Source organism: Anser anser, assembly GCF_964211835.1.
Source record: "Anser anser genome assembly, chromosome: 21".
NCBI classification, from domain to species: domain Eukaryota; kingdom Metazoa; phylum Chordata; class Aves; order Anseriformes; family Anatidae; genus Anser; species Anser anser.
This window is the reverse complement of record NC_139742.1, coordinates 6319177-6343804: the sequence shown is the minus strand read 5'-3', so window position 1 is coordinate 6343804 and position 24628 is coordinate 6319177. Positions and strand designations below refer to the sequence as shown.

Genomic DNA, 24628 nt, shown 5'->3' with positions numbered 1-24628 from the left:
CCCGCTGCCCCCCGAGAGAGGCTGCGAGTGGGGGAAACTGAGGCACAAAGCGCGGTGCTGAGGGCAGCTCGAGCCGCACGGGGCACACCCAGCGCCCTGACCTTCAGCCTGGGCTGGAGCACGGCCACCTCGTGATGCTGCCGGCTGCTCCCGCAGGGTTATTTTTAGGGCCGCTGCCCTTTGCGGCGCGGCATTCCCCGCTTATCCCCCGGGGAGCCGAAGGCCCTGGGGCGGGCACGCAGCCCCGCGAGGCTCAGCCCGGGGCAGGGCAGCATTTCTGGGGACGCTTCTGGGCAGGCGAGCGGGTGGCAGGTGCCCTCCGTCCACATCCCAAACAACACATCTCCGCTCAGCTTCTGGTGCAGGAACGGGGTTTTAGGCGAGCTCCGAGCGCGGCCGCCACTCACTGTGCGTTTCCACCCACCGGCACAGCCGCCGGGCGTAGGCAGCGGGGTTGCACGGTGGAGAAGGACCCGTCCCGGTAGCGGATCCTCTTCCAGAGGCGCTCGAGGCGCCTGCGGAAGGTGTAGGCAGCGAAGAGATCCACCAGCCCCACCAAGTAGCGCCGCTGCGGTCGATGCGGTGCAGGGGGTTGCTGCCGTCGGGCAGCGGGCGCTGGCTCTGGCTCGTCCCCGAGCCCGGCAGGACGCGGCACGGCGCCGGGGACCTGCGGGGAGGCGGGCAGGGGGCTCAGCCCCCCAAAACGGAGCAGGGACACTGGGGGGGCTCCAGCCCGTTGCCCCCTCACCGGGCACCACTCACCGTGCCGCGCACCCTGTCGAGCTCCAGCTGCCACAGCAGCCACGGCCGCTGGGCGCCTGCGGCACGCGGGGCAGCCTCAGCCCCCCGGCGCCTCGCCGTGCTCCCCCCGTGCCCCCCCCTTACCCAGGGCGAGGGACTTGCCCTCGGAGTTGAGGTCCTTCAGCGCCACGGCGGTCGCGGGCTCGGCCCCGTGGTCCAGGCGGCAGCCCTGGATGTCGTACCTGCGGGGGGGCAAGCGGCTCCATCCCGACAGCCAGCCCGGCGGGGGGGGGAAGGCGCCGGACAGACGGACACCGGGCACCAGGACAGACAGACACTGGGCACCAGGGGTGGATGGACACCACGTTCCCCAGGACAGACAGACACCAGGCACCAAGGACAGACACAACGTTCCCCAGGACAGACAGATACAACGTTCCCCAGGACAGATGGACACCACATTCTCCAGGACAGACAGACACCAGGCACCAAGGACAGACGGACACCACCTTCCCCAGGATGGACAGACACCGTGTTCATCCGGACAAACGGTCACCACGTTCCCCAGGACACACAGACACCATGCCCCAGGACGCACGGACACCACGCACCAAGGGGAGGCGGCGAACAGACGCTGGCTTTGCTAGGACAGACGGACATTGCATGCCCTGGGACAACAGGACACGGCCACCCCCAGGACAGACAGACAGACAGACAGACGTGGGCAGCACTCAGTGGACAGACCCCAGGCCTGGCAGGACAGACAGACGCCCTGCCCTCGAGGATCCCCTCGCCGGGGAAGAAGCCGCTCTGCGTGACCGCGAAGTAGCGCTGGGGACAGGGCAGGGCTGCAGAGGGGGCGCCTACCTTCCTCCGGCGGGGCAGGACGATGCTGGGGGCGCCTGGGGGCGGCGGGGGCGAGCGCCGTGAGGCCGTGGGCGCCCCACAGCCCCCCCCCCCCCAGTCCCTCCGGTCCCACCCCGGCCACCCTCACCCAGCAGGCGGACGAGCAGCGGGTGGGGGAGCGCCTCGAGGTGCCAGAGGTAGCGGGGGGCAGGCTGGCGAGCAGGAAGCGCATCTCCTGCTTCGTCTGCGTCTTCAGATTTTGTCCTGCCTGGGGTGGGCGAGACGTGGCTGGGGGCACGGGGATGGCCAGGAGCCCTGGGTCGCCGCAGTCGCCATCGCAGGGGGTGTCCTGGGGGGGGGGGGGACACACGGGAGTGAGCGTGTCCCCAGGGGGGCCGTGCAGGACCCCCGGTGGGCGCGGGGCGGGTGGTCAGTGGCCACCTGGGTGGCGGCGCAGAGCCCCGCGCGCAGCCGGCAGCTCAGGAGGTAGAACTTGTGCTCGGGGCCGGTCTCGAAGAGGCCGAGGCGGTCGTGTCATTGGTGTGCCCGCTGGCAGAGCCGGAGCCCCCCGCCAGGTGGGCACCTCGCTGGGGTTCCCCCTGCTGCAGCAGCCTGGGGGGAGACGGGGTGCCCATGGTGGCTGCGGGGCCGGGGCGAGGGGGGCAGCGGTGCTGTGGGGTGCTCCAGCGCCCAGCCCCGGCCTCTTCCAGCCCAGCGGAGGCAGCTGACGCCTGGCACCGCCCCAGCCCTCCGTGCTCCCACCCCGCTGCCCTCCCAAGCCCACAGACCGCTCACCACGGCCCCCGGCAGCGTCAGCCCAGGCACTGTCCCCTCTCTGTCCCACCAGCCGGATCCCGGCCATCAGAGCCCCACAGGGGCCCGCAGCCGGGGGACCCGGGGGTGGCAGGACAAGGACATGCGGCGTGAGCAGGGCACGGGGCCTCCGGTGGGGCAGGAGCCACGTGGGGGTGAGGGCCAGGGGCAGCCCTGTGCCCTTGGGGCAACCCAGCCCTCACCAGCACTGGCCACCCAGGTGGGGGGTAGCTCGGGGGGCTCAGGGGGCACCACCGGGCATTGTGCACACATTCCGTGTCCCCAGAGCCCCTTCCACGGGGCAGGGGACCTGGCATAGCGGGCAGGGCCCCCCTACAAAACAGTGCCCCGAGGGGGGCTGCGAGGAAGGGCCTGCCCTGGAGGTGTCCCAGGAAGGAGCTGCACCCAGCCCGGAGCTGCTACCACACAACCGGAATTCTTCCCCCTGCCTTCTCCAGCCCCCCGAGCCCAAACTCATCTCCCCGCGGCAGGAGACGAGGCTGGAGCTGCACCTCCGCACGCGGCACGGGAGGAGGCCAAAGACGGAGACCCTGCAGACACCTTTACTGGGGGCGAAGGCAGCCCGCTACAGCCCGGGGCAGCCGCTGGCAGCGCGGCTCGGGGCAGGGGCTGCTGCCAGAAGGGGCCCACGGGGGAGGCCGGGTGCTGCCGGGCAGGGCCCGGTGCAGGCAGGAGCCCAGCTGACGGCTGCTGGATGCGGTTCCCACCCCAGAGGGGGAGCCGAACGCTTCCTCTGTGAGCCAGGGCATGGCCACGGCCTCAGCTGGACGCTGCAGGAGGGGACAGCGGCACTGTCCCCGTGTCCTCTGTGAGCCTGGCCTCACCGGGGGGTCCTTCCGAACTTCGAGAGCCCGCAGCACCACCGTTAGTTAGCCCTGCCAGCAGGCAGATGGAGAACACGAGACTGCCTTTTCCAAGCCCCAAACCTTATTTTCTTTCTTCACAGTCTTGGATCCGATTTAAAAAAAACACAAACAGTGTATAAAGTTAGAAAAAAAAAAAACAAACAGGGAACAAACTAGTGGACACAGCAGGAGCAGAGAGGAAGGACTACCCAGAGGCCAGGCACCTGACAGGGGTCTGGCTGGGCTGGCTGCGCCCCAGCAGCTCCCGCACGGCCGGGCCAAAGCACAGGGGCCGCACGTAGCCCAGCTGGGGAGCGGCTCCCTCAGAGCCAGAGCTCTGGGCCCTCTCCTGGTGAGTCCCGTCAGCCAGTTCTGCTCCCTTTTGGTCAGTAAGTCGTAAACTCCACGAGGCTGCTGCTTCTCAGGAAGGAATGTGGGGAGGGAGAGCAGCCAGCTCGGCGCCGCGGCTGCGAGCGAGCTGTGGAGGAGGCGGCCGCGCGGTGCTGCAGCCTCTTCCTGGCCGGGGCGCTGCAGGGCGGGGGCGTCCTCCTCATCTCTCTGCCGGCCCTTCACTCCGATTTCTTGGCAGGCTTCCTGCTCTTCCACGTCACCACCACTATAAAAACGCCTGCCATGGGAGAGAACAAATTAGGTCAGAAAACTTCTAATTAGGGGCACTTTTAAAAACACGCTGTAGTGAGGAACAGAATCTCAGCAGAGAGAGCAAGAAACAAATCTACATCCAGAGGCTCAAGGAGCCAGTTACACGCGTGTGTGCGCGCACAGAGCCCACCACCAGGGCCCACACCACGCCGAGCTGCTGCAGGAGCCACGGGCAGCGCATCACAAGCACTGTGCGTTAGCTACCCCCCTAGCAACCCCCTTCTCTCTTCCTCCTTTAGAAGGCCCTAATTAGAACAACCGAAATAACGCTCACCTATAAATAGCAGCAGCAGCAGCCCGGCCACCACGGGGATGATAACGGCGTACTCCCTGGGCAGGAAGAAGCGGTGGATGGCGTGGGCGCTGTCGATGAAGGGCTGCAGAGAGAGAGAGAGGGGGCGGTCAGCAGGGGGGCACCACCTGCAGGTCACGCACACGTGCGGCCGTCTGGTTTCAAAAGCAGGACGGAAATATCAGGCTCGAGGGGATTGCTAATTAAAGAGCGCCCGGAGCTACGTGGTGAAGCCCCCGCGCAGCAGCTGCAGAGTGCAGGGGGGCGGACGCAAGGCCGAGGGCTCCAGCAGGGCTGGTGAGGGATATGCAGGGGCCTGTCCCAGCCACACCAAGCCCCCGATGCTCTGCCTGCCCGAAGGGAACGGCCGACACCGGCCTCGTTTCACAGAGATCCCGCCGGGGCTCGTTTCCTGAGGACACCGGAGCACTTCGGACACCGGGAGCGCGGCGCGATGGCTCCCGCGCTGCTGGGCGCTCACCTACAGCTCCTCGGCCTGCAGCACCAGCCCCGGGACAGCCGCGGGCAGAGCCGCGAGGGGAGCTCCGGCCTCGGGGGCGATGCCACCGGTCCCACACCGACCGCGCCCCTCGCACCTTGGGACGCCCGTGAGGGGCTGCTGCTTCCCAGGCGGCCCCGCGCTGCCCGCCCCAGCCGGCCTGCCCCGAGGAGCGCTCAGCCCCCGGGCTCGGGCCGTCCCAGGGCTCGGCGTTACCCGAGCGCTCCCCGCCGGGCCCGGAGCCCGCCTCACCGCCACCCGGGGGCTGTCCCCGGGCGCGCCCCCAGCCCCGCCGCGCGGCCCCGTACCAGCACCACGATCCACAGCGTGTAGTAGGCGAACAGCGCCAGGCTGAAGGCGACCAGGCCAAAGCCCACCGCGCGGTCCGTCGCCGTGGCCTGTGAAGGGAGAGAGCGTCAGGGCGGCGCGGGGGGGGCCGGCCCCGCTCCCCCGGCCCCGGCCCCGGCCCTACGCCAGGCCCCGGCCCCGGCCCCCGCTCCAGGCCCCGCTCACCATAGCGACGGGCGCCCCCTGCCCGCCCCGTCCTTCCGGGTCGCCGCCCGCCAATCAGCGCGCCGCCCCCTCGTCACGCTCCCTCCGAGCGGCCAATCAGCGAGGGAGGCCTCAAGAGCGGAGCGCGAGGTGGGGTGGGAAATGTAGGCGCGGCTCGCCCGGAGCGCGGCGGGGGGCGTAGGGCTGAGGGGCTCTGTGCGGGGGGCGGGGCTGCAGGGGAGGGGGCAGCTGGAGGCGGCGGGGCTGCGGCGGCGGGGGGCCAAGCGCCTCCCCCTGTGCCCTCACGCCTCGCCTGAACCTTCATGTCTCACCGCATACCCTCATATCTCACCTGTACCCTCACATCTCACCTGCCTGAACCCTCACGCCTCACCCTGAACCCTCACATCACACCCCATACCCTCACACCTAACCCCATACCCTCACATCTCACCTGTACCCTCACACCTAACCCCATAGCCCCACACCACACCCCTACCCTCATATCTTACCTGCCTGAACCTTCATGTCTCACCCCGTACACTCGTACCTCACCTGTAACCTCGTATCTCACCCCCTACCCCCATATCTCACCCCTACCCTCACACTCTTTGCCCCAGCTGCCTGTGGTTGGAGCCCTGCAGCCCCCAGCTTTCTAAAGGGAATGCGCCAAGCCCTGGAGCGTGCCCAGAGCAGGGCTATGAAGCTGGTGAGGGGTTTGGAACACAAGTCCTGTGAACTGGGGGTGTTTGGTCTGGAGGAGGCTCAGGGCAGACCACCTTACTGCTCTCTGCGACTCCCTGAAAGGAAGCTGTGGGGAGCTGGGGGTCGGCCTCTCCTCACAGGTAACCAGTGATAGGACCGGAGGGAATGGCCTCATGTTGTGCCAGGGGAGGTTCAGGTTGGAAATGAGGAGACATTTCTTCTCAGAAGGAGCAGTCAGGCACTGGGACAGTTGCCCAGGGAGGTGGTGGAGTCACCGTCCCTGGGGGTGTTCAAGGAGAGGTTGGGCGTGGTGCTGAGGGACATGGCTTAGTGGGTGATGGTGGCAGTCAGGGGATGATTGGACCAGGTCATCTTGGAGGGTTTTCCCAACCTTAGTGATTCTGTGATTCTAAGCCCAGGCTTGGTGCTCCTGTGACCCTGTAAATCAGCACTGAATTGTCACGGAGAACAGCCCCCCAGTGCTGGGAGCAAATCCTTTCGTGGAAGGCTTGCAGCTCCTGCAGCAGCAGGTTTCCATTTCCCCAGCCACCTGCTGCTCGGTTCCGAGGGAAGTGACTCATCTCGAAAGCAGTGAGCTCAGACAGCTCCAGAACGCAGATCATCACGTCCTGCCTCGCAGCGAGTTCGCACACAAGGCAGCTGGAGAAGGAAAACTGAGCCCAGAGCCGAGGGATGCGGGGAGCCTCAGAGGAAGGGGAGGCGGGGGGGCCCTGGGACTGAAAGGTGCGGATGTTCTGGCTTTGGGAGGCTGGGGAAGGTGAATCCAGCTCATGGTGGAAGAGGACAGGCTGCCCTGGCCCCCAGGTGGCTGCTGGAGCCATGCTTCAGCTGCGGCACCGTCCCCACAGCGGGGCAGGATGCGGCCGCTGAGCGCAGCCCTGGCAGGGACGCAGTGTTCAGGAACACGAGACTGTGCCAGGGGCTGGCGGTGGTGCCAGTTCACCTTCCCCCTGGATTTCAGGCTCCCGCTTCTACTGGACGCGTGCTGTGGCGCCTGCCCTGCTCCAGCCCCTCTCCTGCCCCCGGGAGGGCTGGCAGGGACCCCGTACCCTGCTGGCTGCCAAGGAAAGCCCTGCCTGCCAGCAGGCACTGTCTGACCTTTTTGCTTCCTTAGCCAGTGTTTCTGAAGCAAATGTATGTCTAGAACAAAAATACAAAGCAAGAAGAATCATTGTGAAGTACCAAAAACCTTTATTTTCCCCCAAACCATAACAACATTTGACATTATATTGATTTCCTCATATATTTGTTATTTCTCTACGTTAGGAACCAGATACAGAAAATACAAACACGATCTGTTGAATCAAAGACGGCACAGCATTCCGTTAGAAAAAGAAAAAACTAGAGGAGCAAGATAAAAATGGTGAAAAATAGTCATTCCCTCCAGCCCAAACTTTCCAAGAATCATCATCAAAATAGAGCAGTGGAAGTAGCTTCTCTTTCTAAACGCACTTCTGCTTTAAGAAAAAAAGTTAGAGATTTATCTTTAGATTTTCAAAGTAAAAAAATGTTAAACTATCTTTCAAGCAATTTTGGAAGTTTGCATAGACCCATTCCCTTTCCAAAAATATCAGCGATCTCTCTATAGAATCTGATATAAATCAAGTGCGCGCCTCATCTGAAGATCACCAAGCTCAATTAACTTTCACGAAAATAAAACATAATCTCCCCTTCCCCTCCCTCCCCCCACAAAAATACGGGCTCTACCATTATTCCTTACAGTCGAGGCAAGTTCAGAGGCTCAGCCACACCTCTAGCTCCAAGCTTCACCCAAATTCCTTTCTCTTTCCCAGGTTTCCAGCTCCCTCCCTCGCGGGCAGGGGCGACAGCCACGGCTCAGGTCGGGATGGCGCGGGTGGGCTGACGGACGACGCGGCGCTCGAGAGGGAAGGGGGGGATCTCACGCTCAACCCCCCCAGCGAGGAAGCGGCTTTTCAGCGCAAACACGTGCTACCAGGCAGTGTCTGCAGCAACTCGCCCCTGGGGACTAGCCTTGTCCACAGGGCTAAGTCACCAGAGCATCAATTCGTTCAGCTAGAGCCTAGGTGGGGCACCGGGGCAGGGCAGGGGGGCAGAGGGGGGCTTTGCAGCCCCCGGGTAAGGCAGCGAGGGGGGGGGGCAGGACGGGGCCCCTCTCCAGGAGGGGCGTTTCACCTAGGTGCTCTAGCGTACCTGGAGTGAGGTTTTCCCAGAGGTTCACAACAGCGCGTGCAGAGTCCAGCTGCACAGCCACCAGTTTAAAAAGAAAAAACATCAACGACAAAATAAATAAAAAAAAAAGTCAACCCCTCCTATTAAGATTCGAATGAAAGACGTTTCTTCGGGTCTCGGCCCAGTTCAGAACCCTCTAAAAACCTGAAGCAAACACTTAAAAGGGCTTAGCTTTCTGCGGGGGGCAAAGGGATTTGGCAATAAGGGGGGGGGAAGAGATCACAAGTCCGCTGCCCATCACACCAAGGGTGAGGACAGCACAAAGCCCCCCATTTAAAGTGCCAACCAGACCAAAAAAATAGGGACAGAGGGGCAACATCCTTCTCCCCCTTTTTCCATCACGATTTCCAATTGAAACCCATCTCCTTCAGCAATTCACAACTAAGCCTACCGTCCTGGACATTCACTCTACTTATACCGTTTTAAAAAAAAAAAGTTAGTAAAAAAAAATTACATTGAAATTTCCCATGCCTTTGTAACAGGCCTCCACCAACCAGGGGTCCAGAGACTGAGAGCAGGGCCCACACGTTTTGCCTGGCCCTGAGACGGGAGCAGAGAGCCAGCTCTGCTTCTCCAGGGCCAGCCGGGCGTGGGCAGCCCTGCTCACCAGCATCCGAGACCCAGGGGATGCAGGGGCTTGCCAATAAGGTCCTTTTACTCGTTTAAGTCACCTCTGAATCCCCTGAGAAAGGGAACAATGTAGGGAAGAAAGTCCCCCCTCGGCCCCCCAGGAATAAAATATCAATGAAACAATAACGCAGTCAAAAAAAAAAAAACAAAACACCAGCCTGCTGGGTTTATAAAAAAAAAAATCAATAAACTTCAAGACAAAAAAAAAAAGAAACTAGCCAGCGGTTTGGGTCTGGAAACTGATTCACTTCTTAAATGTTCAAAGCCCAACAAGGAACAGACGGCAGCGATGCCAACACGGAAAAAGTGCTCGCGAGACGCAGCTTCCCGAGAGACAGCAGTGGCTGCTGGACCCCACTCCCACACCAGCTTCCTCCACCAGCACCAGGGATGCTGCTGGGCACCGCTCGCGGTGGATGCGCAGCAGGAGCTCCGCGTGAGGTCTAGAGCTAGAAGCAGGTTGCTCCTTCCTTCCTCCCTCTCTCCACAGGGCCCTCCCGGGCACTCCAGCCCTGGCTGTGCAGCACTAGGCTGAACGCCTAGGGCTGCCTTCTTACTCAAAATGAAGGGTGGGAGAGCTGGAAAATAAAACGACCAGGATCTGTGGAGTCAATCCTAATGTGGAGACGAGAGACAGACACCCTACGAGACACCGTTACCAAAAACCCGAGCAGTGATGTGCCGAGCAGCTGGAAGAGAAGCCAGAGGCTTGCCCAGGTTGGCCACAGCTACGCGATGGAGCAGGTTACAACTGCCAGCCTGGGGGGAACGAGAGCAGCTTTCTGAAAAGCTCAACTGAAGCTCCCCTTGCTCTGCTGGAAGAGGAGATTCACAGCGCCTAGCTGCCAGCATCTCGGAGCGACAGACTCTTGCCAACTGGAGCCCAGGAGAAAGCCCTTGGCTCCCAGCCGCTCTGACAGCAACTACCATTGTTTTTCATGGGAATAGAAGCGAAGCAGCAGAACTGAGCTGGGTTTGGCCTCTTTCCTAGCTTATTTCTGCCCCTTTCAAGTCCTGGTTGCAATGCTGGACCCGATTTCCAGCAGGTGCTGTGCCGGGGAGCAGCCTGACCCCCAGCTCCCGCTACTGCTACCTGAGGGCAGAGCAAGGACACCCGCTGCTGTTTGCGTGTGCTTCTGCCCTCACACTGACCCGAACAGAGGGTCAGGCCAGGCCGAGCTTTCTGGCAGAGCCTCAGGGAGTGAAAAAAGCAAGCAGCAGCTCTCCCTGTCCTGCGAGCACCCCCGGCACAGGGCACCTCTCACCCAGAGCGGGCAGGAAGCTCCCCAGCCTGCGAGCGAGTGCCAAACCTCCCCAGACTGAATGGAGAAGAGATCACAGTTAAAAACACCAGAAAGTGTGAAAGAGCTTTTGTTTTAGACAGACTCAAAAGATCAATACCTTTTCCCTACATTAAACCAAACCGAAGTGGTGTCTGTAACCCTTTGAACCGTAACCCAAATTTTAACTCCCTTTGAAGCAAAAGGGGTGAAAAAGATCCATATCCTACACGTGGTCTGTCCAAACACAGAAAGAAACCTCTGGACTTGAGGACAGGAACCATCAAAACAGAGTAAGCAGCTGTATGGCTTTGCCACACTGCCTAACACCCTCCCCATGCAGCCATCCTTAGCTAGCAGGGCAAAAAAAAAACCAAGAAAAATCAAAATCAAGGCCCTTTCATTCCTCATCTCTCGTTCTGCCAAATTCCCTTTTCCAGTAGCTCATCTGCATGCATTCTGGCCACAGAGACCACTATTAATCCTTTTTTTTTTTCTTTTTAAGAAGGCTTTACAATAACTAAGTTTGAACAACAACGTGATCAGTTACAAGTCTTTCCTTGCTGAGCGGGGCAGGTGTGTGCCCGTGAGTGTGCACGCACACGTGTGTCGGAGGAGGGCACGCTCCCGGCGGGGCCAGGAGCGCGCCGTTACTCAAAGTGCATGGCTGCTGAGTGCTACTACAGTACACCGGCAAAAGAGGAAAGGGCACTACACAGAAATAGCTTACAGGCCAAGAGTCTCTGTACAGGAAGGGCTGCAAGCACAGCCCGCGGCTGGAGTCTGCAGAGATCCTCGTCTGCAACGCAGCTGCCAGGAGTATCTATCAGTGGGAGCTGAAAGGGACTGACATCTCTGCCACACGCTGCAAGGAGGCAGCTCAAGTGTCAAACAACTGCAGAAAAACCCAAAGAGGAACAATTGAAGGATCAACCAGAAAAAGAGTTTGAAGCCTTGTCAGAGCTGACTCGCCACGGAGCGGGTAGGAACGGCTGCTGTGGCTAACGCAGCAGGAAGCACCCGTCCTACCTCTGAAGGCAAAGACGGGGGCTTCGTCTTGCCCTACTTCTCCCCAGCCCCAAAAGGAACCAGCTCAGGCGTAGATCCCTGCTGACAGGTCAAGAAAGGCCAACCAACACCGACTCCCGTACTGGCCCAGGCCGAGAGAGGCGATTGTTACCACCACCACCAGAGAGACCACTGCAGACAACTGCACGGCCCAGGGAGGGCCGTCAGATAACGAGAATCTTTTCACAGTCCAAGAAGGGCAGCTCCCTTCCTGAGCCAAAAAAAAAAAAGAGGTTTTGTATTCCAAGCTCCAACAGTAACTATTTGCTGAATCAGTCCAGCAAACGTGGATTCTGACCCTGGAAAAGCAAGTATAAGCCTCCTCCAGGTAAAATCTGGAACCTCTAAAGTGCTCCTGGTAATGCTAATAGGTGAGCACTGCCCTTCCATGCCCAGCAGTGGAAGGGCACGATGCAGTTAGTGGTATAACAAGCATTTAACCATTTAATCAGCTCCCATCTGGATTGCAGTAATTTTCTGAAATGCACTTTCGGGAGATATTTCCTATAAGAAGCTGTTTGGGGATCTGAGGGTAGCCAGGTGAAGTGCACACCACAGCACACCTCGTTCAGTAAAACCGTTGCCTCGGAAGGTGATGCTCCCTTGCAGAGTCAATGTGTAAAGCACCCTGCAAGCGGCCCTTCCACCGTGTCACCAACAAGCAGCTCTTGGTTTGGTTACAATGGTTTTCCCCCCTCCCCCAGTGGTTTGAAGAGTTCACAGTGGTATAACCCAATGTTTTGGGGAGACAAAGCTGAGACGTCCCCTGTTGCGAATGGATGGGTGGAATGAGGGGTGCAGAAGAGCAACATCCTCTAGGACTAAGGATACGTCCAACAGACACCTGGCGCCTGCTCGGGAACAGGGGAGGGCAGGCACTGGAAGAACTGGGAAGCGGAGGAGGGTACTGCCGACAGGGAAAGTGCACGGTCTGGAGTGGTCTCGGAGTAGTTCTGCAGTGCAAACGTACGGGGAGGGGCATGGAGAAATCCCTTCTGGAATGCTGCATGAAGAGAGGTAAAGGTTGGCATCCATGTGGCAGCGGACCGGGTAGGGGGCCTGTTTCCAGCAGCTCTACCCTGTTCTTCACATTTAGTGGGTTTCAATCACCACTGGCTCGTAAACTCCAGATGAGACCCTGAGGAGGCAGAGGGGAAGAGGACGAGAAAGCCAGGTTATTTTCCTCAGTCACTTAGAGAAAACAAGTCTTTATTCAGAGCTCTCTGCTCATGAACATCGCCCTCTAACCTCACACAAAATACTGAAAATAACGACTCAGTCTGGCGAGACGTCAGCTCACATAACACAAAACAGACAGCTACGTGGCAAGCTAACACTAGAGCACTTGAAAGAGCTGGGTGTAGCACATAAATCCTTCTAGAAGGCAGAGGAAAGGGGCTGGGGAGGGAGCATACTGTGCAAAGAGCCTGTTCCTGGCTCTGCTTCCAGTTTTACCACCGACCTGACACATTTGTATTCGCCATTATTGCTTTTCTTCCTACAAAGGTGCTATAAAGCTTCGCAAACTCGACCGGTCAATGCACGGCATTAAGGGCTATTGCAGCAAGACAAAGTTTTATTTGTCCAGAAGTCTTTCACAAGAGAAAAAGCCCTTGACACAGATGGAGGGGGCAGGGAGAAGGGACAATAGGACAAGCTGCTGCAGTTTTGCTGTAGTCCAGCAGGAGGCAAAGCTCCCTGCCTTCGGTCGGGTGCAGAAGCAAACAGGAACCAACCTCTACCATTTTGTCCTTTTACTCCTCACTTACTTCTGCTCTTGGATCTAGCAACTGGGATCAAATTATCCCTACGAGCTTCTGACAACTGCACTTACACTCCAGTGCAGCTGTGGCCTGTCACCATGACACCTGGGGGCGTTAATGTGGGAATAAAGCCACCGTACAGCACGTGATGTTTAGAAATCTCTCCCGTAACAAAGGTGAAAGTTTCCTGGGTGCAAACAGCTAACTAATCTCTCCGGAGCCTCGCTGTCTGCAGGCTTGCAGGAAACCTACCTGTTTCCCAGCTGAATACCGCTCAGTGTAGTTGTTCCGTCTCTGCTCACAAACAACCTCAGGTTGCTATCTGCAGATAGGAAAGGAAGCAGGTATCAAAATCCAGAGCTACCGCTGGTTGCCAGGTGCTCCTCTCCCAGCCGCATTACACAATGTTCGAACAGGAACAAATGTATTTCTGTGAATCCGCATGCACACTTTCTGGTGTTCCCATAGTAATAGGGCCCCCGGGAACTCTTCTTGCTTTAAAAAGGAGCCTCATGTACAAATCAAGCACAACATTGAGTTTTGGAAGAGTAAAAGCAGAGAAATGAATGCGATGACATTCCTCTGGCTGCTTCTTTCAAGGCAATTCCACTGATGTAAGTTTTTGGGTCAGCTTTAATACATCTAAACAGGTAAACTGTGGGGCTCCCATGCTGCTTTTGTACACTCATTACTGGAAAAGAAACTCAGCCTGTTCTGCTGGTAAAAGGTGGCTATATTCAGCCTAGTTTAAACTCCTGCTGAGTGAGGTGGAGATCCCCATACGATCTGATACCATATCCAGTGATTTAAGGTGACTAACAGTAATCTGTAGAAGTACTAACAAGAGGTTAGGCTCAGGTTTAAAACTTACTGAAAAAAAACACACTAGATAAAGGATATGAGATTGATTTCCAGGCTAAATTGGAAGATTAAAATAAATGCAGTGATAATATTAATTTTCTCTTAACAAATGCTGTGGCTGCAAAGGAGAAAACTCCTTTGGCTCTCTCAGACCCTACCACCAGCACACCATGACCCATCTCTTTTCCCATCCTTTTGCCAAGATGTGCCATTTTTGCTCCAGCTGTGGCCTCCTACTTTAACAAACACCCTTGGGTTGACCCTGGAACAAAGGTCCTGAAGAACTGGTATTTCTTCCCTCTCATCCTGTATGTTTAAGCTCCTGTTCAACCTCTGCTGCGCGTTGCAGAAGAACAGTGGCAAGCACTGTTTGCAAACTGATGCGCAGCTCTCAAATCCACGTGGTTTCTTTACCTACCGCAGAAACACCTAGCAAGCACTGAAATACTGTCAAGTGGGGAAGGGAGTCTACAACAGATCAGATCTTGCTCTGTAAAAGCTTGGCAGCCTTGCTAAAGGAATAGCCAAGACCTCCCCTCTGAGACTCATCCTCTCACCTTCAGTATTGCTGACATCTGTGAAGTCCTGACTCTGCATTATCTTCTCCACTATATCATCTGCATCGATCCTGGTGTCATCCACTCGGGTTGGATGACTCTCCACCGAATCCTTTTTCCTCCTGGGGAGAAAAAATAAAAGGAAAACTTACTCAGCCTTTCAAGACAGACTTTCAGATACTCTCTTGCTTCTTTGAGCAACGGCCTCCCTCCCAGTGACTACTTCCAATTTACTGCTGCTTGAAGACCAAGGAGTAGATTTCGTCTCTCCTTCCCAAAGGGGCTTTGCACCAGTTACCTACCGAGAGGGTCTGTCCAGCAGAAGAGCTGGTCTGGGGGGCCGGGGCGGCTTCTCTAGTTTGTGGTCGCGCTCTCCCTCGGGGCACTCCACCGTCATACTGAGCCCTCCGGACGCGCTGCTGCTGGTGGAGGTGTTGCGGCGGTGGGTCAGGTCGGACATGCTAGAAGAACGGGAGTGCTCTGTGCTGTAACCTGCAAAGGCAGAGTGGTTACAAACCAGTTTTTTCCTCCTTCCTGGCAGCACAGCTAACAGGCAGGGCAGCCGCAGACCGGCAGTTCTGTTCCCAGATACTGAGGTTTATGCACGCATCTGTGAACTCATCTGCAGAGACTAAACAGGAAACTCTGCTATTACAGGGCTGGGTAAGAGAGATGGCTGCAAACTGCTCTCACAAGAGCTCGCTGCAGGAAAGAAAAAGGGATGGGGCCACTGCTGGCAGAACCACACAGATCAACAGTTACCAGAGATCTTGGACTGCTGGCTGGCGTAGCTGGAGTTCCGTGAGTGCCCCGAGTGGAAGACTTCCTCGGGGCTGGACAGATTCTGATCGGGTTCTTCTGGGACACCTGCTGAGAAACAAGGCGCTCCGGTTACACCACAACCAAGCCAGCGTGTTGCCCGCTGCCTAGGACTGAGCACTGATCCTGGGACACCAGATTAAGGGAAGTGCAAGCCTCTTGACAGAAGCCCGTTGTACAGGCCAGCACATCGCTTACAAGCACCTTGGAAGTAGGGAAGACAACAACAAGCTTCTCTGTCAAGCTCTAATCACTAATTCTAGCACCCAGCGCCTGAATTAACAGGCATCTTTAGGGCCTTGAAGGACAGTTAGTGTCTGAAATTTAATACTTTTAACTGTGAACAGCTAACACCATGGAAGCAAACGGCCACTATCAGTAAAGCATTATAATTTCCATTTGAGTGCTTCTCCTGTTATTACTTTTCTTCTGCTATTACTTGTGAGAGTCCATGCCACTTAGCATTTAAATCACATCTGAACTTGGCACTGAAACCTCAGGATAACCTCTGCTTCTTTGCCCTTGCCCCATCTTGCCTCTCTTGCAGCAAGTTTATCCAAAAGCGCCCCAGTGTAACATCTGCCAGCTTTTTAAGCACAGCACTTGCACACTGCGCTAAGTGTGAGGCGATGTGACAGTGCTATTCTGGTGCAGTGTGCCTGCCTGCACATTGGGAGTGTGCAGGGATTTAAAAAAAAAAAGCAATGGGAGAATGCAGTGTCCTTGAAAATGGGCTCACACAGAAGCCAAAGAACTCCACATCAGCAGCTGGAACAAGGCCATCAGACCTTAAACCAGCCTCTAAAACCTTCGGAGGAACTTTTCGAGAAGATAAGCTCAAGCACCAGAATAGCTGAGTGGAGAACAATGTTAAGTGCCACTGAACACAATGGAAGGCAGGGATGAGTGCGACACGTGGATTATTAAATCCACAGCTAAAAGAACTAATTGCTTTATCTCCACCAACACAAGTATACATGCGGCAAAGATTCATGCTTCCCTTCCTCGGTTCCACTTAATAGATAACTTTGTTTTTCTTAATTTTCTTAAACGAGTAAAGAGGTGAGGATTGGTTTGGGAAATCATGAAAAATTAAAAAAATCTGTGCTCGTAATTGCTGGGAGAAGGAAGAGGGTGTGCAGGCAGACCCAGGCGCTGCATGGCTCCGGGATGGGCATTCCTACCCGAGCTGAGGATGGTTGCTCGCGGCTTGCTCTGACGCAGAGAGCCAATTGGGGCTGAAGTGCTGTTGCTGCTTGTGGTTCCCTCGCCCTTGCAGGTGAGCTGCAGGGTGGAGTCCTGCCCCGGAATGGTGATGGATTTGGCTGTGGAAGGCGGCCTGTAAGCAGAAAAGAAGAGGGTTACAAAGTGCAGGGCAGCGATCAGGGATCGTCCCATCGCACGGGGGGCTCTCGCTGCGCCACGAGGCCCCCCCAGCTCCCCCAGGAAGGACTGGCAGCCCCCCAGGCTACAGCACGGCGTGACATTTGCTCCCACCCCTGAGACTTGGGTCTTCCCTAATCCATAACGCATCCGGACTGCGGAGCTAGCACTTTACAAACTGCTGAGTACAAGGAAAAGCAAGGTTGAGGTAAACTAAGGCAAAAAGCAACCACTCAGTCATTCGTACAGGACAACTGCACTATCCTCCAGGAAATTATCCAGAGCTGCCCTTTTCCCCCAACATGTGTTCCAGCAGCCAGTCGGCCTCACAAACAGGAACCAGCTTGTTTTCAGCCAGCTCGAAATCCCAGCACCATCCTGCTACACCTTTCTGACCCGGGTCGGAGAGAAGCCTTTTATCCCAGCACCCCTACGAGAGCATTTTACAACCATCGAGTGACCTTTCCACTTTTTAACTGATGATTAAACTACTTTTTAGTGAGACTAAAGTATTTTTCCAGCTGTCAGAATTATTTTTCTGGTTGTTCTGCGTGCTCCCAACATCCCTCTGCAAATGCTGACTCCAGGACAGAACTGCAAGCGCCTGAGCCCCCTCCCTTCCTCCAGGAGGGCTTTTGGGTCAAAGCCACGGCATGTGCAGCGTGGCAAAGTTAATATTCCTGCTGGAGCCCTAACTTCCCTATAGCCTGAAGCCTGAGCTGTAAGTAATGGATTATACCACGCTTTTTAAGCGAGGAGTGAGAAGCCAAACTTTTATTTGTCTCACTTGGAGCTCTGCGGTGAGCGAGGGAAGATGCTACACGAGGGGACCATCGAACAGTTTGGGAGAAAGAATAAAGAGCTAAAACCATTTCTTACGGCAGCCAGACGGCTACAAAGGTCAGAGGAGACCCCCAGCACACCTTCCTGAGGTGGGGGGGAGCAACCACCAAAAAAAAGACCACCTCCCTAACCACGTTAGCGGTGATTTACACACAACCTGGTACTTTGGGGACTTGCTTTCCCAGGTTAATAAGGCCCCTGCTGCCTCAGTCAAGGCCACCGCTGCTGCAGCAGCTGTCGGGTCGGGCGAGCAGCCTGCTCTGCCCTCCTGCACGACACCCAGGAGGGGAAGGTTCCTCCGGGTGCTGCAGAAAGCAAGTGCTCGGCGAGCACGTTCAGGAGTGACTTCCCAGCACAGCTTAATTCCTGCCTAATCCTCTAACGAGTGTCATTTCTCAACAGCTCTCCTGATCAAGGACTATTCTACATGCAAAGTTTCCATTTTTAGACATTTGCACATCATCACCATATAAAGAAAAAAAGGGGATGACTGCAAAAATCCTGCAAGAAAATAGGGAGGTTTGACTTTCAGACTGACCCCACTTACATTAAATTGATATTTATACTCAATTCTGTGTAATTTCCAGGTACTAACAGTGGGGTTTGATTCCACAATGAAAAAGCAACAGGTATTTTTGTCAAACATCGTCAGCCATCGCTTCAATTTATCATTGAAACTAATCCTAGTAACCTAGGCTGGAAACATCTGTTAAAGCATCTATTACCGTTAAAAGGTTAGGATTTAAGATGCTCAAAGTTTCCTTCTGAAGCATGATTTTTTCCGAATCTGACAGCACTGCAGTCACTGTTTGAAAGGCTCACAAACATTGCTGCACTGTGAAAAGGCATTCACAAAATACAAATTAGGCAGCTTTTTATAACAACGCAAGCTCGCTGATGTACTCGAAGCCAGCTCCTAAAATTAGACCGTTTAGCCCAGAATGTTACTGCTACGAGACGTGACCTTAAGGTAAAGCTTTCTCCTCCCACACCGCTGGGAGTCAGCAGGAAATATTCTATCAGCACAAGGCAGTCCTGCAGCACTTACACACCTTGCTGCACACTGGCTGGGATCACTGCAGTATAAAGGCACACGTCACTGCTATATTTGTTAACTGATTCCCCAACAATTAGCGAAGCAACAAAAGTGCTCTCTAGCTCTGCTGCATTTATTCTTTCTTGCTAAATGGATTTTAAAAAAATAAAAGATGTGTATGATTGCAGTTTCTCTACTAATCAATACAAATTATGATCCTAGGATCCTGAAGAAGAAAGAGAGAATTAAAATGCTTCAGCCTCGCATTATTTTTGTTGCCATTTCAATTCAACATCTTTATTTTGAGTGCTATGTGCTGAAACATGGTAATTTCCAAGACTGTTTTCTTCATTGACCTTTCCCTTCTTGGAGGTCATCGAAACCAACCCCAGAGCTATGAGAAACTGTCCCTCGTGTAAAACACAAAGTTCTTTATCAACGTCCGTTAGTTTCCAAAACTCAACGACACTAGGAGGAAAAAAACCAAGACACCCTATGCACAACAAGACTGTTTCTTCCCCCAGAAGAAGGGAAAAGAGAGACAACCCAGTCCTTCAGAAGAATACAAGAGATTTGGAAATCAGGTTTGAGTTTCAAAGGGAAATTTGAAAATACTTCCCCCTGCCATCCCATCTCACAGAGCAGGAGTGAAAACTGACACAGACTTCAGCAGCCCTTGCAGGTCACCCTTCACATCTATCACTAGCTGACGTTACCACTGGCACTGAAATTCAGAATTTCCCCACCCTACAGCAGACTCTTCCCTTTTATAGCTGGGAAACAACAGCAGAGAACAGACCAACCAAAAGCACAGTCTTGCTACACTACGCTGGCTGATCCAACAATCTAGACCATCATTTTCAAGCTTTCCCCCATACTTCCTTATCTCAAGGACATCTCCTCCTCCTCCCCAGCAATTTCAGTCTCCAACAGAAGACTGCAAAAGCAACAGGAGTCTCAGTCTCCCCAGAACAGGGCGGGTACCCAGAAACTCACGTTTTGAAGCAGGGGTCCCCCGAGAGCAAGGACATCCCGATGGTGACCTGCAGAGAGGGAACAAGGCCCACAGTTAGCCATCCTGCTGCGAGCACCTCACTTCGCAACAGCCAGGATGTCAAGGGCTAGGCGTAAAGATTCACGAGACCCAGTTCCTCTCTAAAGGAGATCAGCTCCAGGGATTTAGCAAGTTATTTCCTCCCTTTCCCAAGCACAGGCATCAATGGCTCCAAGCTGTAGGGGCTCAGCGGGACACCAGCCTGGCAACCCTGACAATGCACTTCAGACTTGATTTTCCCCCCAAGCTCATGCGTTCTCTGATGATAAAAAAATGTTATCGAGGGTTATCGCTCGGCCAAATGGATGCCAAGACATCAAAGGGCAACTGTGATAACGGCAAGCTTCCCTGCTCAGACCAGCAGCATAAAAGCAGAACCCTCTCTCTGTACATAACAGGATCTTCTCTGAGGCTCAGCACTGCACTCTGGCTGTGATCTTTTTTTTATTCAACAGCAGGATTTCCACTGTGGCAGAACCAGCTGCCATACCTTTAGGATGGAGTTGTCCTGTCGCGTGTTCTTGGTGTCGTATCCTTCCAGCAAGCAGCAACGGACAGTGGATCCAGAGCCCGCAAATTCTGCCAGATTTAGATCAGCGAAGCCCAGCTGTAGCCATGAAAACAATGGAGGGGAAGGGGAGAGAACAAAGAAACAAAAAAAAAACTTCAATAAGGGGATATGCAGTGTCACCCAGACCAGAGGAGGACAGCACCTCTGAGACTTAGGGCAGAAACACAAGCCATACGCGCAGAGATGGGGTGTAGAGACCCCTTAGAGCTGGGGGTGGGAAGGGTCGCCTTCCTCATCCCCAGCCAGGTGAACGCTCTGTGGGATGTCAGCCCTGTGCAAGGGAGGAAAAGAGCAGTGGTGCTGGCCAGGACAGCGTTAACCAGCCTGCAGCAGTTGCATAACCAAGGACATGGAAGGCACTAGGTCACCGATGTGGAAAAAACAGAATCACACATACACAAACATAATAAGGCACTCTTTGTGTCGGGCCATCGCAGAGTGCAGCGGAGCATGCGAACCGGGAGATGAAAGGATATTGTTACGGAGGAAAGTGACACTGTCCTGAACCACAGAACGGAGCCTTGCAGCACCGCAAGCTGGGAATGGAGAGCCATAGGGCCATGCGTGTGCTCTACTGCCACAGCTGCTGGGCTGGGCATCTCCTGTAGCAAAGCTTCCTCAGCACCTCCACGATTTAACTAGCTAGTGGTACGTTTGGCAGGCAGGAGGAAGAGAAATGTCTGCAGAGATTTAGTTATCAGCTCTCCAAACTTTCTTGAACAAAGAGAAAATAAATAGGGACGGTGACAAAATTAAAGATTAGAGGCAAATTCAAAGCAGGTATCGATGCCTCTGGAGCACAAACACAATGAAGAGCAGTTTTGCTCTTCTGCTCTAATTCCTGCTGTAGGAATACAGTGCTTTCCCAAAAGAAAAAAGTTACAGCTTCTTTTACTCAGAATTTTGGCAATAAGTCAGTTGTGTCTCACCTGCCCTGCCCAGGAAGAGATTCTGTACCCCAAATTTGACCAAACAGCCCCAGCACAGAAAGTCAGCATCACTTCAACGTACAGGTTGGCTTCCACAAGAACACGGAGAGAAGGTGGACAAGCAAATGCCCATACCCAGCTGTAATTTTGTGCATTACAGTACAATTCTCCTGCCCTGGCGTTGACACCTGAATGACAGAACTGAACCACGAGCCTCAGACTAGCACCACGCTACGGAAACGCGGTGCTCTCAGCTGTGGCAGCTGATAGGGAGTTACAGCCCAAACCAGTCCCTGCTGTATGAACATTGTTCCATATCAGGACTGCTCCCATTATTCCACGTCAAAAGTCTAAACCACAGCCTGCAAAAGATGATTCAAGGGATGACAGCAACAAGATCATGGTACCTTTGTCCTCTGTCCCATTCTCAAAGGGGAACAAGTGTTGATGGCAAATAAAAAGTGAGACAGAACAGGAACCTTTCTTCAACAAAAGGAAGGAAGAAAAACATAACCTAACTTTGCTCCCTCTCTTCTCCTTTCATAAGGGCTCCCTTAACTCGAGTGTTTCTCCAGTTCCTGCTGCAGGTGTTCCTCTCTCTCGCAGTGCTGAGGGTTATGTTTTTGCTGAATCTTCAGCCATAATGAAAAAAAGTAGAGACTTTTTATCTTTCAGAGAGAAACTGGGGAGGAGAAAGCCATGTGCAATGCAACACATCAGAGCAACCGAAATGGAGGGCAGACGAGATACGGCCCAGCCCCACCAGAAGAAGAAGAGGGCACTTGAGGGGCCTGGACCCAGACCCCCCGTCCCACACCAAAGCGGTAATGGAGCCGAGGGCCTCGCTGAGGAGATGGGCAGAGGACAGATGTGGGACGGGACTCCAAGCACCCACGCTGCGCGCTGAGGTCACAAGCCCTCCTCAGGAAGCAGACTCCCAGTATATAGAGGAAGGATCCCTTAGCAAGAGGATGTTTTCATATGTAACCTTTCCCAATAGTTTCCTCAGTTTTCCAGCCAGCTGATGGTGTTTCTTCCAGCTTGGGGAAAGAGTTTCCGCTTTATCAGTCCTTCCTGTTGGTTTCCGCTCCATAACCCCTGACACCGAGGTGACATTAACGTCAAACCAAAGGTACACAAGTCTATGGAAACTCTGACCTGAGCACAAACAGCTCCACTGCTCTTACCCTACTGAAGGGGGACCAGGTAGAGAGGGCACTCCGCACCTCCCACGATCAGGGGAGTTGCCGAGCGAATGCAGTTTGAGAAGGTGAGGCCTTGTTTAGGAATGGGGAAATAACTGCGTGAACACAGACTGCTGCTGCTACAAACATTAGGAATACCAGGTAACTCGATTCTGTCACAACAATCTGCCTGGAAAGGAGTCTGAACAAGCCTGGTCCGCAGGCCAAGACTGCAAAGCCTATAACCACCCTGCCTGGTGCGACGCCCCTCACCTCCACACGGGTCTTTCCTCAATTCCAGGAGCCCAGCCTGGCTGGAGAGAGCTGCGGGAAGGCACTGAGGGACCACGTGCATGCATGCGACTCATTCCACTTCTTCACAGGGGACCAAGCAAGGCCCCAGCTCAAGAGAAGACGAGTACTTGAGTTCTGGCCTCTGATTTTGGGCTGGAGCAGTTAAATCTCTTAACACGCCTCTAAACGCAACTGCAGACCGAGTGAAGGGGAAGTAGGTTACAACACGACCTGAATAAGAGTCCAGGTTAACTCCACCATGGAGGCTGCCTTTGAGCTTCCTTTAATTCCACATTTCCAAATACTGCGGGAAGCTTCAGGACGGGCATCGAGGAGGAAGAAGCCGATGCATTTACACCTCACAGACACACCTCTTCCTCCAGCTACGCCGTGCTCCCTGGACAGGCAGCTCTGCAGGACGGAGGAATAACCTCCCCCTCAGCGTAAATTTAGTGAGAGAGAAACCGATGGCCCTAGAGACAGCGTCCTCACGTTAGCCACAAAAAAAGGAACAGTGTGGGCAGCACCACTGCCCTCTGCCACAGGGCACAGCGGTACCTAGGTGTGAGTGCAGCTCTCCTCTCAAAGCTTTTTAGACCCACGGTCTCAGGAAGGATATTGATTAGAAGAAATTCTTACAAGGTTCTGCGTGACCTGAACATCTGTTTATTAGAAACTCGCACCAGTGACTCATTTTCAAACAAACATGGTTTCGGGCTCTGTGCGAACTCAGCTCCTAAGCCAACATTGTCTCTTGTTCCAGCACAAAGAGAAGGGGTGGCATCCAGCCCATTGTCTCTCCCACAGCCTGAGCGAGAAAACGAGTGGGGCGAGTGTGCGTGTAACAAAACAAAAAACTAATGTCCCTGATGATCAGCTTGTTTCTTGCCTCAGCGCCTCCTGTGCCCTGGAAAACAGTGATTTCTGCTGTAGGTTTCTGCCTGTGCTCACAGCGCAGCGAGGTGCCTACCCCAGCCACAGATGGTTACTGTGTTTGGGAGAGCACAGTAACTCAAGTCTGTATTTCTTTATTAACAAGACATAGCCAGAAGCCAGAAAGTTCACATCTGACTCAGAACTTCCCCAAAGTTTGAGGACATGCAGAACATCTTCCCAACCCCCTTCTCAAATCCACATCCAGTGCAATCTGGATCCTGTCCCAGTAAGTAAGTTTTTTTTTGGGAAATCACTTAATTCAGGCCGAGTGCCTCTCCAGACTGCCTCTCGCAGCAGCTATGCTGTGTTCTGACCGTTCAGCCACTGCTTTCTGATGGGCACAGAGCACGAACAGCAAACAAAACCATCACCACTCTGACACATTTGCCCTTTCTTTACTCTTTCTTACCTTGGAGTAGGTTTTTCCGCCCTTCAGCTCCTATAATGGGAGACAAAACAAACAGGAAAAGAAGCTATTATCTGCGCTGGGGAAACATGGGGAAAGTCGTTACTCAATCCTGGAATTTGGTCTCAGGATTTCACAAACTTCTGTACCAACACCCTGCTCCCTCCCACCCTCAGTCAAGCACCCTTGCTGGAGAGGCGAGCTCCATTCGGTTTCTGTCTTAGCCCTAAAAATCCTCCCTTCCCACCACTGCAATTCTTGCTGCCAAAAAAGCAGCTCGGAACCAACACCAAGGCACGGGTGGTACCTGCCAGAAGCAGAAGCTGGACGCTCACCTTACGCACAGATACTCGGCAGATGCAGGGGTCCAGGAGCCCTGTGGCGGGGTTGGCACTCATTTTGCACACGAAGGTGAATTTCTTTTTCCAGCGGACACAGTTTTCCTGCACTTCCTCTCTGTGAGAAAGCAAAAAAAAAAAAAAAATACAGTGTTCAAATAAAGGTAAAAAGCCAAATCAATCCCAGTTGTTGTCTTTGACTGGGAACACGGCCTGCAAAGATCCTCTACAACATACCTTGACCCACACCACCTGAAAGGGCACCATACAAAGGGCGTTACGTTAGCAGCAAGCAATTTCACTAGCCAATGCAGATAAAAATGCATCTAGGTTATGGGGTAGGTTAATCATCTCATCAGCATTTGCCTTAAACTCTCCCAGGCCCTTCGACGTTTCCTGCTCAGCTGGTTTAGCTCCTCTATTGTCCAGCCTGGACAGACCCAGGCTCTGTAACTCAACTGGGCTGAAGGTTTCCGAGCTTATCTTCCTACAACGCCCGTTTTGGGCAGCCTCCTGCGCAGTAAAGG

General features: G+C 54.6%; 3 protein-coding genes across 6 annotated transcripts in view; all 3 read right to left on the bottom strand.

Annotated features, from left to right (window-relative positions):
* Positions 1 to 102: 102 nt before the first annotated feature.
* LOC310885132 (uncharacterized protein) lies at positions 103 to 2505 on the bottom strand (the record flags this gene model as incomplete). The annotated part of the gene is made up of 4 exons (XM_083808077.1): positions 103 to 667; positions 886 to 1384; positions 1736 to 1936; positions 2461 to 2505. The coding sequence occupies 4 exons, from the start codon at positions 2503 to 2505 to the stop codon at positions 165 to 167; spliced, it is 1248 nt and encodes a 415-aa protein (XP_083664203.1). The 3' UTR covers positions 103 to 164.
* Positions 2506 to 3330: 825 nt separating this feature from the next.
* On the bottom strand, positions 3331 to 5366 carry DPM2 (dolichyl-phosphate mannosyltransferase subunit 2, regulatory). Its single transcript, XM_083807814.1, has 4 exons — positions 5234 to 5366; positions 5029 to 5118; positions 4204 to 4306; positions 3331 to 3894 (listed from the first exon to the last, which is right to left on the bottom strand). Exons 1-4 carry the CDS (start codon positions 5234 to 5236, stop codon positions 3836 to 3838), a joined length of 255 nt encoding a protein of 84 aa, XP_083663940.1. The 5' UTR covers positions 5237 to 5366; the 3' UTR covers positions 3331 to 3835.
* Positions 5367 to 7109: 1743 nt separating this feature from the next.
* The window catches only part of EEIG1 (estrogen-induced osteoclastogenesis regulator 1), a 36938-nt gene continuing 19419 nt past the window's right edge, over positions 7110 to 24628 (bottom strand). For 2 of the 4 annotated variants that reach the window (XM_083807807.1, XM_083807808.1), the window contains exons 3-12: positions 24099 to 24219; positions 23767 to 23796; positions 19934 to 20050; positions 19386 to 19432; positions 16312 to 16466; positions 15071 to 15178; positions 14611 to 14800; positions 14309 to 14430; positions 13143 to 13212; positions 7110 to 12265 (exon numbers count right to left, since the gene is read on the bottom strand). In XM_083807807.1, the coding sequence (XP_083663933.1) occupies positions 12220 to 12265; positions 13143 to 13212; positions 14309 to 14430; positions 14611 to 14800; positions 15071 to 15178; positions 16312 to 16466; positions 19386 to 19432; positions 19934 to 20050; positions 23767 to 23796; positions 24099 to 24219 (1006 nt within the window). In that variant the 3' untranslated portion in view covers positions 7110 to 12219. Of the gene's footprint in view, positions 12266 to 13142; positions 13213 to 14308; positions 14431 to 14610; positions 14801 to 15070; positions 15179 to 16311; positions 16467 to 19385; positions 19433 to 19933; positions 20051 to 23766; positions 23797 to 24098; positions 24220 to 24338; positions 24581 to 24628 lie in introns of those variants that run through there. The other 2 variants (XM_083807810.1, XM_083807809.1) reach the window with 2 other exon arrangements.

Excerpts from the sequence above, each read along its gene's own strand:
- DPM2 (XM_083807814.1), bottom strand. Across the intron at positions 4,307-5,028 it reads CGCTGTGGATCGTGGTGCTG|CCCTTCATCGACAGCGCCCA; the intron begins GTACGGGGCCGC and ends CTCTCTCTGCAG. Across the intron at positions 3,895-4,203 it reads GCTGCTGCTGCTATTTATAG|GCGTTTTTATAGTGGTGGTG; the intron begins GTGAGCGTTATT and ends CTCCCATGGCAG.